The 15,271-nt window shown below is 44.3% G+C and overlaps 1 protein-coding gene across 2 annotated transcripts in view; it reads right to left on the bottom strand.

The window, feature by feature from the left end:
* Positions 1-2,216: 2,216 nt before the first annotated feature.
* PROSER2 (proline and serine rich 2) overlaps positions 2,217-15,271 on the bottom strand; it is a 31,501-nt gene continuing 18,446 nt past the window's right edge. For both annotated transcript variants that reach the window (XM_050936927.1, XM_050936926.1), the window contains exons 3-4: positions 7,393-7,645; positions 2,217-6,143 (exon numbers count right to left, since the gene is read on the bottom strand). In XM_050936927.1, the coding sequence (XP_050792884.1) occupies positions 5,137-6,143; positions 7,393-7,645 (1,260 nt within the window). In that variant the 3' untranslated portion in view covers positions 2,217-5,136. The remainder of the gene's footprint in view (positions 6,144-7,392; positions 7,646-15,271) is intronic.

The following is a 15,271-nucleotide window of genomic DNA, read 5'->3' as shown; positions in this document are numbered from 1 at the left end:
TTCATTCATGCTCCATCAGCTACTAGAACCCAAACAGCAGTTACAATACATCTCACAGCTGCATCCATGCCACCGTAGCGTTTCTAGTGTAGACATAGCCTGAGTTAAACTGATGGCAGCTATAAACCCCCATTATGCTGCTGGAGCATAAACGGGGACTTAGGCCATGTCGCCATACAAAAGTTGTACCACTGTAAGGAAGCTTATAGCAGTATAGTTATTCCCGTTTAAGAAGCAGCAGCAGCAGCTAGAATAATTGCATCCACTCTAGGGGTTGTACCAGTGTAACTTTAAGGGGAAGTGGGGAGCAGAACCACCCCTAACCAAAATAGTTATACTTGTACAAAACCTGTGTGCAGACCAGGCCTTAAAGCATAAGCAAGGCCAGGTTTACATCTTAAAACTTAAGTCAACCTAGCTCTCTTGCTCAGGGGTTTGAAAAACCTCACATCCTGACAGACAGTTAAGTCAACCTAAGCGCCACTGTGGAGACTGCGAGGTTGACGGAAGAACTCTTCTACTACCCTACTGCCTCTTGGAGAGGTGGATTTACTGCAGTGCCAGAAGAACGCCTTCCATCGCTGCAGTGAGGGCCTACAGTACACAGCTGGGCTGCTGTAGTGTTTCTAGCATGAACACGCCCGAAGGATTAGCCCCTTTAAGACAGACACTTGGTGCATAGCCTGCAATTTTCAATAGGTCCCTATAACCATAAAATTAAAATGTCAAGGCCAAAATAAATGCGTCAGCCACTCTGCATAGACTGAAGCACCCAAGTTAGTGGCCTGATTTTCAGTTGTACTGTAAACCAGCAGCTCCCACAAGCTTTTATGTGAGTGTAGGGTGACCAGATGTCATGATTTTATAGGGACAGTCCTGATATTTGGGGCTTCTCCTTATATAGACTTCTATTAACCCCCCAACTCCTGTCCTGATTTTTCACACTTGCTGTCCGGTCACCCTCTGTGAGCGGCCGATACATGGCACATGTGCAAATGAAACAATGGTTTAGGCATCTAAACAGAGTTGGGGGACTCACTTTAAGCACCCATATTTGACATTCTTGGCGATGGCATCAATCTGAAAAGCAATTTCAAATGAAAAGCTTCAGCTTTCAACTACAACACAAATAGAACCTAATTTTTTTAAGAAGTTGAGTTTAACCCTTTTATTCAACCACAGAGACTCTAACCTGGGCTGGACCTACAACTTTAAGGTTTTCCTATCAGAAAATTCTCATTCCTGCATTTAATCGAGATACAAGTATCCAAGTGAAAGGGAAGAGAAGCAGTTAAAAAGAAAAAAAAAAACACACTCAACCTGCAACTAGGAAGAACTCTGAGCATATTACTGGACAAATCTTCTGTACAGGAACTCTGTCCTGCATGAGGAGAAAAATGAAGATGCCCTCTTCTAGGCGTACGCCTCCAGGGTTATGCTTGCTTCCTACAATACAGGCAGCACAACCCTGCAGAATGGAGATGTTGCGAGTTTATACAGGAAATAACTTCCTAAAGAGGGGTGTTCAGTTTATTACAATAGCAAAGTGGTGGGAAAAAGGCGAGGACTTCTGCTTGCTCATTACAATACACAGAGGGTGCTGGTCCGTCCCAAAGGATATTATCCCAAAGGCAAGGATGCAAATATCTCCTTATGAAATGAATGCTAGATTTTGAATGCACAGCACTGTTCTCTTTACATTTGTGGATCTCTGAGTACTAGAATTGGGATGAGACAGGGAAGGTTTAATTCATGTCAGCAGTTTAAGGACATGACCTGTGCCTGCTGATTGTGGGGTGGCATAGTGAGGGCAGCTGGCTTCAGCCCCATGCTCAGTATAAGCCAAGCAGCAAATCTGGGGGTTGGGGGGCACATGATCCTGGAGGCCCCTCCACGTGTCCCCCACTGCACTTAAAATTTAGATCAACCTAGCTCCTTACCCCTGTGGTAGTTACAGCTAAGTCAACAGAAGAATTCCTCTGTCAACCTAACTACCACCACATGGAGAGACGGATTAGCTTCAGTGACAAAGAAACCCCCTTCCATTGCTTTAGAATGCACCTCCTGCACAGGTGGCAGAGCTGCAGTGCTGGAGCTGTGACATTGTAGCCCCTGTAGGATAGACATGGCCTCAGTAATTTCATCTTAGAAAGAAAGGAGTCAGGTGCTGCTAGATGAAGAGTTTGAAAGAAAAAAAATCCACTTTCCATCCACTGCTGGTCATTGGGTTTTATCCTAGTTAGTTTAATCAGCTGATTCATTATGGTTTTCAGAACAGATATTTATGTAAGACAAACTACCACCTTAAAATAAAACCCCAACATTTACATACACAGTAACATGATACACAAGATAGTTTGCATTAAGATACAAGTTATTTCATTAGCAGCTATAACAACTTCACATATAGTACATGGCTTTACTTTCTACAGATTTAGGCACACTGGAGAGGTTTTATCATCAACGGGGTAAGGGGTATGTCAGCATACCAAAATAAATACACTGGCCCACACACCCTCAGCTGGTATATTTTTAGAATTATGCCAATTCACACCAGCTGAGGATTCAATCCTAATTGAAGAATGAAAGGACAAGGTAACAAGATTTGGGGATCTCTTATACCTTCAAGATATTGAAAACCTTATTCACTTTTAAATGTTATGATTTTACTAATCTACTGCAATTCAGCTTCACTCAGAGAAATACTTGGATAAAACAAAATGCTTTTTTAAATTGTTAAGAGGGTGATCTCACCTGTAAAAAAAATTTAAGCACAAGATCAGTACTTGTTGTTGAGAGAAATGTGATAAAATGTGAAGATAGATAGTTTATACAGGTTTGGCATTTGTAGTGTTTCTTTACTAGGATTCAAAAGTTTGATGCATAAACACTGTGGAACACTTAAAATTTGATTTGCTTGTAGAAAAATAAGTATTTGAAATAAAAAATGGTTAAGATTATAGGTTTAATGCATTACCCTCACTTAGGCTCATATTCAGGACAGCACTTAAGCACTTATTTAAGTATCAAGCACATGCTTAAACATCGTCCTGAATTGGGACCAGATTCTCAGATCCTGCAAAGCACCTAAAATATGTGCTGAACTTTCAGCACGTAACTAGTCATTTGCTTCAGTGGATCTAGTCATATATGGAACTAAGCACATGCCTTAGCTTTGCTTGACTATTTCAAAATTACTTACATACATCTGTTACAACAGGGAACATGATCTTTCAAATCAAAGTATTAAAAAAGTGTGAAGAAATAATCCCTCATTTAAATAATAAAACTAGTCAGATTTCACAACAAATACAATTATAAAAACTGATTAAATACTAAATTTTTAAAAAAAGGATTTTATAACTTATGAGGCAGGTAAACGATTCTGAAAAGATTTTCCGTCACAAAAGCTTCATTTAGAAATTCTACTCAGTTTTAGGCAACACTTTCTATCAAGGAAATACAGAAACATTTATCACAGTTGTCAGAACTTTTATAGTAGAGGGTGTGTTAGTCTCTATTGTAACCACTCCTCTTGTTTTCCAAGATTTATAACTCAGCCATTTAAAAAAAACAAAAAACACAGGAAAAAATGCTGCAGGCTACATAAAAAAGTGTGTGTCAGAGGGAGACTGGGTTTATCTTGCCCTTTAGAGAAATTAAAAGTTTTGGGCCTCTTACAAATGTACAAAAATAAAGATGAGTAAATAGAGTCAGATACTTTGTCATTAGATTCCAAACTAGCTTCTATTCTTAAAGTATTTTGGGATACGTATGGAAGGAGAAAATGAGTTACTGGTATTTTGTTTAGGAAGAGTAACTTTGCCATATGGGACATAAATCCCTTCTAACATTTAAAAATAAATCTTTTCATACTGCCTTTAAACTCTGTCTGCTGGCCACAGGAAAGTGGCAACTGGACAGAGTTTTGGAAGTCTCCATGTGTTGGTAAATACAAGTGCCTTTAATTCTGTTCAATGTACAAGGATCCTGGTTATAACTTTGGTGGTGCATTAGCAGGATAGGCTGATTTTTGCCAAGAAAGGTCTCTCTCTGAATTGGGAATTATTAGGGATCTCAACACACTATAGGGATGAGCACAGGAAAGACTCAGGAAAAAAAAAGTGGTCAGTTAATAAAAACAGTACTGAGCCACAGCTCCTCAGTGGAGTAGAACTACTGTTTCGGAACAATGAGATTTCCTCCACTGAATTCTTATTTAAAATAAAAGACATTGAACGGAAGGCTCTGACTCTGAGTACAAAGTTAACTTGTTCCTATGGCTTCTCTGGTCATCATTTCTGGTATATAAAGGTTTAGCTTCCTGATTGTCAAAGTTACTCTTTGGTTGTCAGAGGACACTATGAACACAATGCCTGCATTCTTGAGAGCTAGCTCGTGCCTTTCACTGTACACCCAGTAAATCGCTAGATGCTCAAGAAGCAACTGCTTAGGAGGAGAGGTGACATTCAAATTAAGTGGCAGAACAATTCAGTTACCCACTCCAAGCCTGGGCCTCTATGTCTAAGAGAAGGCCAAATGGGAAACCACCCTCTGTACAGAGCTTGAGCTGAGATTTTGGGCAGAGTGAGGAGAAGGAAGATTCCAACACCTGTTATGTATCGATGAGGGTAGAGCTGGGTAATAAAAATATCATAGGAAAGAAAAGTCATGGAATTTTGAGAGATAGGTCAAAGACTTCAGTTATATCACACACACACACAGGGAACCCTCTTTTTTGGCTTCAGAATGGTACAACATAAGGAAAATCCTCCATTTGATTTGTCATCTACATACAATAAAAAAAATACTGCACTGAACACTTCATTAATGCAATGCCCTCTGCTACAGCCAGGACTTTAGAAAGAAAGTGTCTACACAAGTCACTGAACATCAGATGGGTAATTTGTTGGGATGTAGTGATGAACCCACTGCAGACTCTCTGGGGTGCCACTCTTGGTATGAAGACAGCAAGTCCCTGAGATCGTACAATATTTAGTACCTACTGAGGTTGCAGGAGCAGAGAACTGCGCCCTGTTCTCCCAGTTGCCTTTTAAACCTGTTCCTGTTTGACTGCTCCAAACAAAGCCAATCCATTCGCTTGCCCCCAGGTGTCAGGATAGTCCTGTCAGATTTTCACATCGTCTCTTTCAGCAGCCCCAGTTTCCGAAGAGCCTCTTTCCTGGCTTCTTCCGTTGAGCCTCGGCCGGAAAACTGTACTGTTATCCCCTGGGGTCGAAACCCCGAAGGTCTAGGCAGTGAGCCTGACCTCTTTCTCATCTCCAGATTTAAGTCAGGCTGCCCATGATCATAAAAGCTTTTGGCAACGTTCTGTCGAGCAACCTTGTCCCTGGTGAGAGCTGTGTCTGGTTTGATCTTCACGGTCTTGCCCATAGGAAGGAAAGGGCTGGGATCGCATTTTAAGGTCGCGCGGATATTCTGATACCCATTAGGAACAGTCTCTCCCTGTTCTTCCTGCAAGTCCTGTATCTTCTGTGTGTTTGGGGCACAATATTTTTGGACTAGACTTGGCCTTCCCTTCGCCAGTCCTAGTTTCGTCAGAGCGTCGTATCGTGTTTGCTCAGAAGTTAGATCTCTTAAGGAGGAGCTTCTGCTGCGAACCAAGACCTCATTCTTCTGCCACTTCTCTTCTATTTCAGCTGTCCCAAAGGCTGCTCCGTTCATGTTGGCCAGTACCTGCGCCTTGCGCACCTGCACATTGACTGCTGCCTTAGAGATAGTTTGGTTGAATTCCTTCCCACCTGCATTGGTTATGTTGATATTACTTGGAAACCGGTAGGATTTGGGTGCAGGCAGCGGAGGGTGCTTAAGGGTTGGCAAACAGTCTCCATTGTGCACTGAGGCTTTTCTCCTCTCCTCGGGCTTCCCCTCCTTGGGGGAAGTGGGAGAGCATGTCCTTGTCTCATCTTGCTTCTCGGACATTTTCTGAGCCAAGATAAATGGTGTAGGGATTGCATGATGAAGCTTGGGGTGCTGCACAGGGCACGGAGCAAGAACTCTCTCATCGATCATCAATGGAGGAGCTGAAGGGTGGCTTGGGGGAGCATCGGGAGGTGGAATCTTCTCAGGCAACTCATTGTCCTCTGGCTTAAGATCATCTGTTCTCCTGGCAGCCTCTGACACTTAAACAAATGGAATCTCATTAGGTCCCTGCACAGAGTAGAACAGAAGGCTTCCTTTCACTAGCACCGGCCTCTCCCACCACAACACCCCTTGCCCCCAACTTTTCACTTGAATAAGAAGTTGGAACTTGAGTAGCTTAATGTCTCCTCCGGCAACAAACTAATGCCTCTGCTTAGACACTGTGATGTGTTTAATACCATCCTTCCTTCTGCTAATCCATTATTCTCATATCTGCCTGATGTATGTGCAGTGTTTCAGCAGCCTTCTCCTCTATTCCTTGCGTTTGTGCCCTTTCTTGGTTACTGTGACCACAGGGGAAAGAAACATGTTTAAAACCCAAGTAGCGCATTTCCTAATGGGCAAGTCCTCCTCTTCTGCAGAGAGTCTGGAGAAACTAGCTGTGTGCAGGGATCAGAAGACTACGCTCCATGGGCACCACCTACCCACGTGGCTTCACTGACCAAACCCCACCACATTCCTCTAAGCCCTCACGGTGGCTCCACTACCATCGGTTTACAAGATGGCTGTCCACTGAAGTGTGGGCTAGAGGTGAATAAAGGAACAGGTGCATGAACAAGTATGCTTGTTACAGTCATCGTCATGCATTTCACTCCTATTGCTCATTGAAGCAGCTTCATTACACTTTTATTTTGTTAGTGGCCTGGTGTGGTTTTTTTTGTTTGTTTTTGGGGGGGAGGGGTGGCGCCACAAGAGAGGAACAATAGTCATAATTCAGCACCCGAACAACTAAATTAAGGAAACTAATAATGTGGAGCTACTAAGCCACATGGGTGGTACTCGGATACAACCTGTGCCTGCTGGGGGCAGGGAAGGACACAACACTAGAACAGCTCGAGTCACACCCCTCAAGGAGTCCCTCCCTCTTGGAATATATAGTGTGCCCCTCCCTCCTCCTGGAAAGCAGAGGCCCTGCCCTGCAGCTTCCAGCTGATTCTCCTGCCTCTGTCTCTCCTGCTGGCTCAGCTGCCTCCCAGGAAGGAAGGCCAGGCTGCACCATGTGACCAAGCAATCTGGGGGGCACGGGACCCTGCATGTTGCACTCCATGAATCACCTTGGTTGGTATGGCACACAAAATTTCCCCTACAACAGGGAGGGCCATGGTGAAAAATCTGAATTTGTTGAATCATACTTTTTACAAGCAGAACAAGAGGTATGTCTTAGAACTTCTGTATCCTGAGTAACAGATTTGCTTCAATGTACATACAATAGAAGCTGTCACACTTTACCTGGTGCTACTTCTCTGTTTGGAGTACACTTGTGATCACTGTTTTCAGGGGTTGATTGCACCAAGTCAATAATCTCTTCAGATTCTGAACGGCTGGAAGCATTTTCATCCATTGATCTTGGGGAGCGACAGTGGATACTGCTGTCATGTAGGACCTGTTCTTCCAAGTCATCTTCTAAAGAATCAATAGTTTCTTCAAAAAACAGGAGAACATCCTTCTCCTCATGGGTTAGGTATTGGAGACTTTCATCATCCTGCAGTTAGAGAAAAGAGTCTTAAAGTGAAGACAACAAATAATGTTAATTGTCTAGGATTTTGCAGAGACTGGCTAACTGTGAATAACAGAACACAAATGCAGCACCTGTTTTAAAGAAAATGAGCATGATCCTAACAATTACTATCTTATCAGAAACTTCCAACCTTAAGAAGCTGACATATTAAGGGGGGAAAAAAGTCTAAATAGCTATAACAAACACCATGAGTATATTTAGGTAGTATGGGTTGATAGAGCATAAGTCTTGACTGGAAAGTTTTTGCTTTTTTGACAGAATTTCAAAATTATTAAAAACAAAGGATGACATAGCCACTGTTGTTATACCCTATTTTAGCAGAGAGTATTAAAAAAAATAAATCTCACTTGCTCTGGTTGAGAATGGATACTACAGAGTATAGGCCTGTGTTTTCACAAATGTTCAGTGCTTAAGTGTCTGATGCAAGACAGACTAAAGTGCCTAATTTTCAAAAGAGCTAAGTACCTGCCCCTTTTTCATGTCATATTGGGCTTCCAAAATAGTCATTTTTGTCACTGTATCAAGTTGGGGGAAAACAAGAAGATTGGGGTACAGCGATGTGCAGAAACACACCCTTGATAAACCAACTATCTACAAATTGTTAACAGGGATGAAGGGGAATTTTCTTTTTCTTTTTAAAGAAATAGGGAAATTTAGAATAAATATCAGGAAATGCTTCCTGACAATAGAGGGACCAGCAAAGCAGGTTTTGTCCAGTAGGGAATAATCCTGCATGAGTGGGGATAATAGCCTGGATGATTCAAGAAGTCACTTAGTCTTCTGATTCACAGCTCTCGACTAACCTGATCCCAATAATGCTTCTACAAGCAGCAATGCTTGAAGCCTTCTCACACTCCTACCTCATGGGGAAGCACTCTCTTTTCCACACGTAGAAGGATGATATAGTGACTACTAAGGAGTGTTATGAGATAATAGGCACAGGAAAGACATTTCTCAACAGCTTTGCAGACTGGGTGTGCAAAGCACCTGTTCTAGTAGCAATGAGAGGCAAGTGGCAGTTTGCTTCCTTTTTGCGATTACACTTCTCTCACACAGTGTGCAACCATGAGAATGGCTAACAGCTGCTGGCTGCAAACGGGGAACCGGGCAGAGCGTCAAGATACAAGTTCCATTTCCATCTCTACTTTTAGCTTGTTGCCTGGCCTGACAAGCCGGACACGTGTAGCTCTACTGGTGCAAAACCCTAGAGGAAAAGCAGTTTACACCAAGGCAATGTAACTCGTGCCAAACCAGAGTAAGCTGTGCTGGGGTAAAGAAGTGTTTGACAAAAGTGTGCACTGGTGCAGATATATCAGTGGTTAAAATTGTGGTGCAGGCAAAGCTTTTGCCTCTGTGCTCCAGTCATTAAAATGGGGACAAGGCTGCTGACCTACCTTCGCAGAACACTATAGTCTACAGATGAAAAGCACTAGGTGATTGGCAGTCAGACTTAAGCACTCAGTAGTGTGAATGGGTCTGCAATTTAAATCACCACCATGTGGGTGTGAAGGTAAATGCTTTAGGGCTCACACTTGGCTTTATAATCCCAAGCAGCCAATGGAACTTCCCCCGCCCCCACTGCTTTACATTTCAGTTTTGAAGAACTTCTTTGGGTCTTCAGAGCAAAAAACCCACTTGTAAACCAGCCTCTGGAAGTTTTCTAGTAAATAGAAGAGACGTCTTGGGTCATTTTTGCTAACACAAGAAGTATGTGATGTTGATGCATTCCCTGAGAGCCAGATGTATTGCTGGCAGAGTAAAGGTTGCTAGATGGGTATGAACAAAGCACTGTGGTTCTGGCAGCCATACACCACACATTAATTGTGTAACCTGAAGTGCACTCCTAACAAACAGGGTGAATTGATCTAGTGACAGCAACTGCTGTGTGTCACGCTGTCTGGAGTGGCTCACAACCATGAGTACCCACCTCTGGGTGGTCAAAAAGAGGACAGGCACCAAACTGAAAGTATGTTCTATAATCAGATTTCACTAAGCCAGTAACAAACATGAACTCCTGGATCACTACAACAGTCTTACCAGGGTGTCACAGACAGTCCCCTTATACTTTCCAGTCTATCTTGCCACCCAGGCAAGCTGGACTTAGTTATAAATGGTAACTTACACCAAAAAATGTACGCCGTATTCAGGTTGCTTCTAGTTCCAAGAGACCAGTCACTTACCCCAGATCAATTGGTACCCTAGATCTCATAGACGCCAACTCCATGGGTGCTCTGGGGCTGGAGCATCCATGGGGAAAAATTAGTGGGTGCTCTGCATCCACTGGCAGCCAAGCTCTCCCCACCCAACCTCCTCCCCGAGTGCACCATGTTCCCACTCCTCCACCTACCTCCCAGCCTTTCCTGCCCACTCACCGCCAAACAGCTGTTTGGCAGCATTAGCAAGCTCTCGGAGGGAGGGGGAGGAGCAGGAACATGGCGCACTCAGGGAAGGAGACGGAGACTTTGGGGGACGGGGTTGGAATAGGGACGGGGGGGGTCAAGCACCCACAGGAAAGAGGGGAAGTTGGCACCTATGCTAGACCTTATACCAAAGATAATAGCTTATTATAGGTTTGGCTACAGGTATCTAAACAAAACATTTATTTTTCATAATTATAAATCTTTACAGGTTAAAGCATGCAACTCACTATGTTTGCTATCTAACTCCCAAGAGTGACAGTTGTAGTAATCTGTCAATTCAAAAGTATCTTTCAAGGCAGACCCAAGAGGTGACCTCTGGGGATTTCTGGCTTTAGTTTGGGGTCTCTGGCCTGTGACAGTTCAAACAGCAAAGAGAAGGACAATTTTCCTATGTCTTTGTTTTATTGCCTTCATTCAGCTTTGAAGTCCATAAAGAATGAGCTTCCTTGCACACAGCATTTCCAAGGTGTGACGGGGCCATTAAGTAAGCCTTCGTATTGCGCTGTTCCTTGATGGACCATCTGATTTTGCTATTTCTTCTGGATGGAAGGTGGAAAAAACCCAACCCCATACACTTCCCATCTGAGTTCATAAGTTCAGATCAGACATTTTCAAAAAGTTACAAAGCAAAACTTACATATTTCCTTATAGCATGGAATACAATCATGAATAAGATTTGTAGACTGTTTGTAAATTCCTGCATGAATTAGAGTCTAAACACATTCTTAAGACTAATTCCTATTGAGCAACATTAACACAAGTGAACTGGTCTGGTCTCCAGCTATGAGTTTGTCAGTTCTTCACTAATGCCCACAACTTTGGCAAGAGTTGGCACATGGCCTGCCTGCATCACACTGTAGTTAAGTGTTTCCATCCTAGCCTCATTTTTAGTTGCTTGTCTAAAGCACTGATTTCTTGGGCTGAAGTTTTCAGAGAGTGGTTTCTGACTTATGGCAGGATTGGGTTTTAAAGTTTGAGCAAAGTTTTTCAGCTACAGTCTAAAATAAAATAGAAAAAAAGTCTCCCATTTAATAACAAAATCCCCCCTCCCCAAATCTGAGCTGAAATATCTGGTGGTGGTACTGGTGTAACTGAACAGAGAAATAGCCCTCACTGTGCAGTATGTTAACCCTGCAATGCAGGATTGAGGCCTTAGCATACGAACATTGGTCTGTTTTTGACAGAGGCCAGGTCCACACTAAAATGTTAGGACAACTCAACTACATAGCTCAGGGGTATGAAAATTCCACACCCTGAATGACCTGGTTAAACTAATCTAATCCCCACTGTAGACAATTCTTCTGTCAACCTAGATACCGCCTCTCAGCGAGTGGTACCGAGCACAGTGAGCCAACATGAGAAGTGGCTCCGCCCCGGACTGGCTATCCAGGCTCAGGGAGCTGGAAGTGCTGGGGGAGGGGGAGAGAGGTGCAGCAGGAGGAGGACAGAGGGGCCCAGCAGCAACCCTGGGCCAGGCCCAGGGCGGGAGCGTCACTGGGGAAGGCGCTGGGAGCAAGGTCCCTCTGTTCAGCTTGAGGCAGGTGCCTTGCCTGTGCCCCTCCCCCTGCTGCAGTGTCCATGAGTGCTTAGGAACTCCAGAGACATTGATGCTGTGAGTCGGGCCGAGGCCAGCCCAGCCCAGAGGCACATGCTCCTGGTCCTGTGGCCCCAGCCTCCCAGCAGCCGGCAGGACTGGCTGCCCTGGCCCAGGGAGGTGGGGCTAGAAGGTGCCACCCAGAGGCAACACGTGGAGCAGTCCCATGGCCCTCCCTTCACATTGTGCCTCCCCCAGTATCGTCAGGCACAAGTCTATGTTCACAGCCATTACTTTCTTCCCTCAACCAAAAGTTTCTCTCTGCAATGGTCACCCAAGTAGTCAGTCTCTCATGGGAGTGACGAGAAAGCAGCTATGGAGGAACAATGGTCTTTTGGTTAGGGCAATGAGATAGGGTTCAGGAGACCCTTAAAGTCCAGATTCCAGCCCTGCCATAGGCACACTATGCCTCAAGTTTCCCCATCTGTAAAATGGGAATATTTTCCTGCTGCAGAGGTATCGTGAGACTAAATCCACTGGTGTTCAAGCTGCTCAGATACACATATCACCACAGTATGTCAGTACTGTGGAACAACAATGTTTTCAGAGCAGTGACAGCTTGTGAATGGTTATTGCTCACATTAGCTGTCTTTGTACTGCCATGGTGTAATTTGAGGCATTACAAGCGATCACTGCTCTAGGAGCACAGCTGTCTTACAAAATGCTCTTCTGCATTCTTCAAATTACACTGAAAGCTTCAGAAAAAGGGGAAGAATTTTATTACAGTAGGTGCTGGCGTGCCAACTAGAACTAAGGTTACAAAACCTGTTTCCATTATAACATTATTTTCCACATAGTCCATATGTGGAAACAGTCACCTCTTTGGGGCTTATCTTCCAGGTTCTCTTGCTGCCTGAAAAATAATTTGTTTTTTGAAAGTTTAAGTAGAATCCCTGCAACATCTTGTGATACTGGAAAGCAGAGGGGGATGGGAGTGGGATTTCTTGCTCTAAGAAAAAGCTACTGTCAAAGAACAGCTGAAGTTTGAAAACTGAAATATTTAGAGTCTTAAAGTTGTTGCCTGTGAGGGAAGAAATTTGGATTATAAGCGAAAAAAGCTGGGTATGTTCAGTTGGCATCTAATATATTAGAATTTAATGCACATTTGCCCTATCTGGCATGAGCAGTGTGCGCGCTACTGGAATATTTTTTGTAAAGGAAAGATTGTGTTCCAGTGAGCAAATTCTCTTCTATCCTGTCCAGAAAAATTGCTTTAATATTAGGGACTGGATAATATATTACAGCCATGGACCTGGTATTGCATATCCCAGGATTTTATTAAATCTGGAATTTGCTACACTGTAAGTTTAAGAAAGTAAAGTTTAGTGCTATAAATGGATTGCGGGTGTGCGTAAAATTCTGTGTTTATCGTGTTCGATTTCTGTTCAAAATTTAAGGACACTTAAGTAACAATGTTGAAAGCCACCCCTGCAATCACAGTATTGAATCTGAAAGACTCAATGTTTGGTCTTTTCTGGTGTCAGTAACTGTGGTTTTGGAGGTCAAAGAAGGCCCACAGTGACATTACTACCCAATTTAAAACAAGGGGGTTGCACAGGTGTGATCTACTGGCCCTTTAATATAAGAGACTTTAATCATTCTTGTTCTGAAGCACCTCTTATTTTCATTTTTATTGCTTAGCATTAACTCTTAGTAAAATTAGTTATTTGCATGTATGATTGTGTGAAGAGATTCTCATTCTACATATAGGGCCATAGACAGGTATTTTATAAACAAAACATTGGAAAAATTCAGTGATTGAGGATCGTCTCAATAGACTGGTCTTGTAATGACACTATATTTCCACTTAATCTTGTGTAACATACTCCCTACATTCAGCAGGGTGGAGTCAAGAGTTAATGGGGTTTTGTTGGGATCAGTCCACTCAAGTCTGCAATTCCTGACTAACACCCTTAATTTCTAAAACCTTACTGCTGTGTAACCTCCTTGGTTTAATGGAGAAGTTGGAGGAGCTTGGGTGTAGATAAGGTTAAGTGGGTACTTGTGCAAAGGGAAGGCCTGAGATTGGCATGTATGGTATTGCTTTGAACAATCTGATGCAAGAATAGGAATGGGGAAGAATGCAGCTGCTCACTACCCAGCGCCAGAGGCAGCCGTGCATTCCTGATTAGAGTTGGTTTGTTCTGAGCAAGGAGGCCTCCACTACATTAGTCTGCGTGATGGCAGTCCAACAGCTATCACAGGGGGAAAAAGCACAACAGTGCAAGTAGCCCTTGTCCTGCTGCACTGGTCATTACTTAGGTAGCACGTCTGCCATGGGTGGTGGGTGGACCATGAGCTTGGGGAGGATAGCCCCTGGTTGGCCCGCCCCTGCCAGAGCCTAGAGGACCCTGCCCTCCACCAGGCCCGAGCTGCCTGAGTGTCCCCCCTGCTCCATCCCTGGAGCGCTGGGTGGGCAGCACGGCCCCCAATCTGAGCCCCAGAACAGCAGGTGAGCTGGTAGGCAGTGCAGCCCCCCACCCCAGGCCTGGAGCGCCAGGCATGCAGGCAGCTGAGCCCCAGCACTGGGTGGGCGGGCGGCACGGAGCCCAGCCCGAGTGCCAGGAGGGTGGGCAATGTGAGCATTTGGTCAAAACCTATTTCCAAAAATAGCAGCTAACACAGGCATAACCGGAAGAGTCTAACCCAATCTAGAACCACACTAACAGGACACAATAAGGTCCATTGCATTTGTTTATGTATGAAGGCCTCACAATGCCCAAGAGCAGTAGGCATTTAACAGCACACAGGGTAATCAGCACAGGAAGGAGGACCTCTCAGTAGCTCTCACTTGCATTTGAGACACTAGTACAATCTCAATACCATAATTCAGTGCCAGCGCAACTCACCTGAGACATGCTCGAGCAAGCACTGTATGATTTCAGTAAGTGACACTACTGCACTGATATGCTATTCCCACCTAGACATGACTACAGTTACTCACAGCTGGATTTAGAAAACAGTACAATAACGGTCAATGGGTATAATAGGCCAGGAGAGGCTCTGCCCTCCCTCCCTTCCCATGCTACCCTGGACCCCACTGCAAGGTTTGGGGGTGGGGGGAGAAGGAAGGGAGTGTTTGCTTTATGATGCCCCATGAAGGTTCCAGAGCAGCTGAGGAGGCACTATGTGCTAAGCAGCATACGAGGTTCATTAGTAATGTCCCTGGACTCCTGAGTCTAGGAAGCTAAGTAACAAATACTGCCCTCCTCAGCCACCTCGGAACCTTCATGGGGCATATCAAAAGTGTCTTTGGGACAAGAGGTTTTTTACCCGAGGCAGCTTGGGATCTGGGGAGGCACAGCATGGCTGAGGCCAGCCTGGGGCTCCTCTGGGCAGAATGTGGGGAGGGCTTGTGGCTTTAGCTGGTCCAGGGCTCCTTTGGCTCAACATGGGGGGTACTTGGGGCAGAAAAAAAAGGGGCAGAGCTGGGGGCTAACCTCCCTAAAGGGGGGCTCCACATGCCTCCTATGAATACAATTAGAGAATTAAAGCACTGAAAAAAGGAGGCCTTGCTGCTTAAGCTCACAAAACCTTTGCTTTTTGTCTTAAACTGCTGATGTATAAACTGATGCT

The sequence above is a fragment of the Gopherus flavomarginatus genome, chromosome 1, assembly GCF_025201925.1.
Source record: "Gopherus flavomarginatus isolate rGopFla2 chromosome 1, rGopFla2.mat.asm, whole genome shotgun sequence".
NCBI lineage: Eukaryota > Metazoa > Chordata > Testudines > Testudinidae > Gopherus > Gopherus flavomarginatus.
The sequence above is the reverse complement of the archived record's forward strand: the minus strand, read 5'-3'. Positions and strand labels throughout refer to the sequence as shown.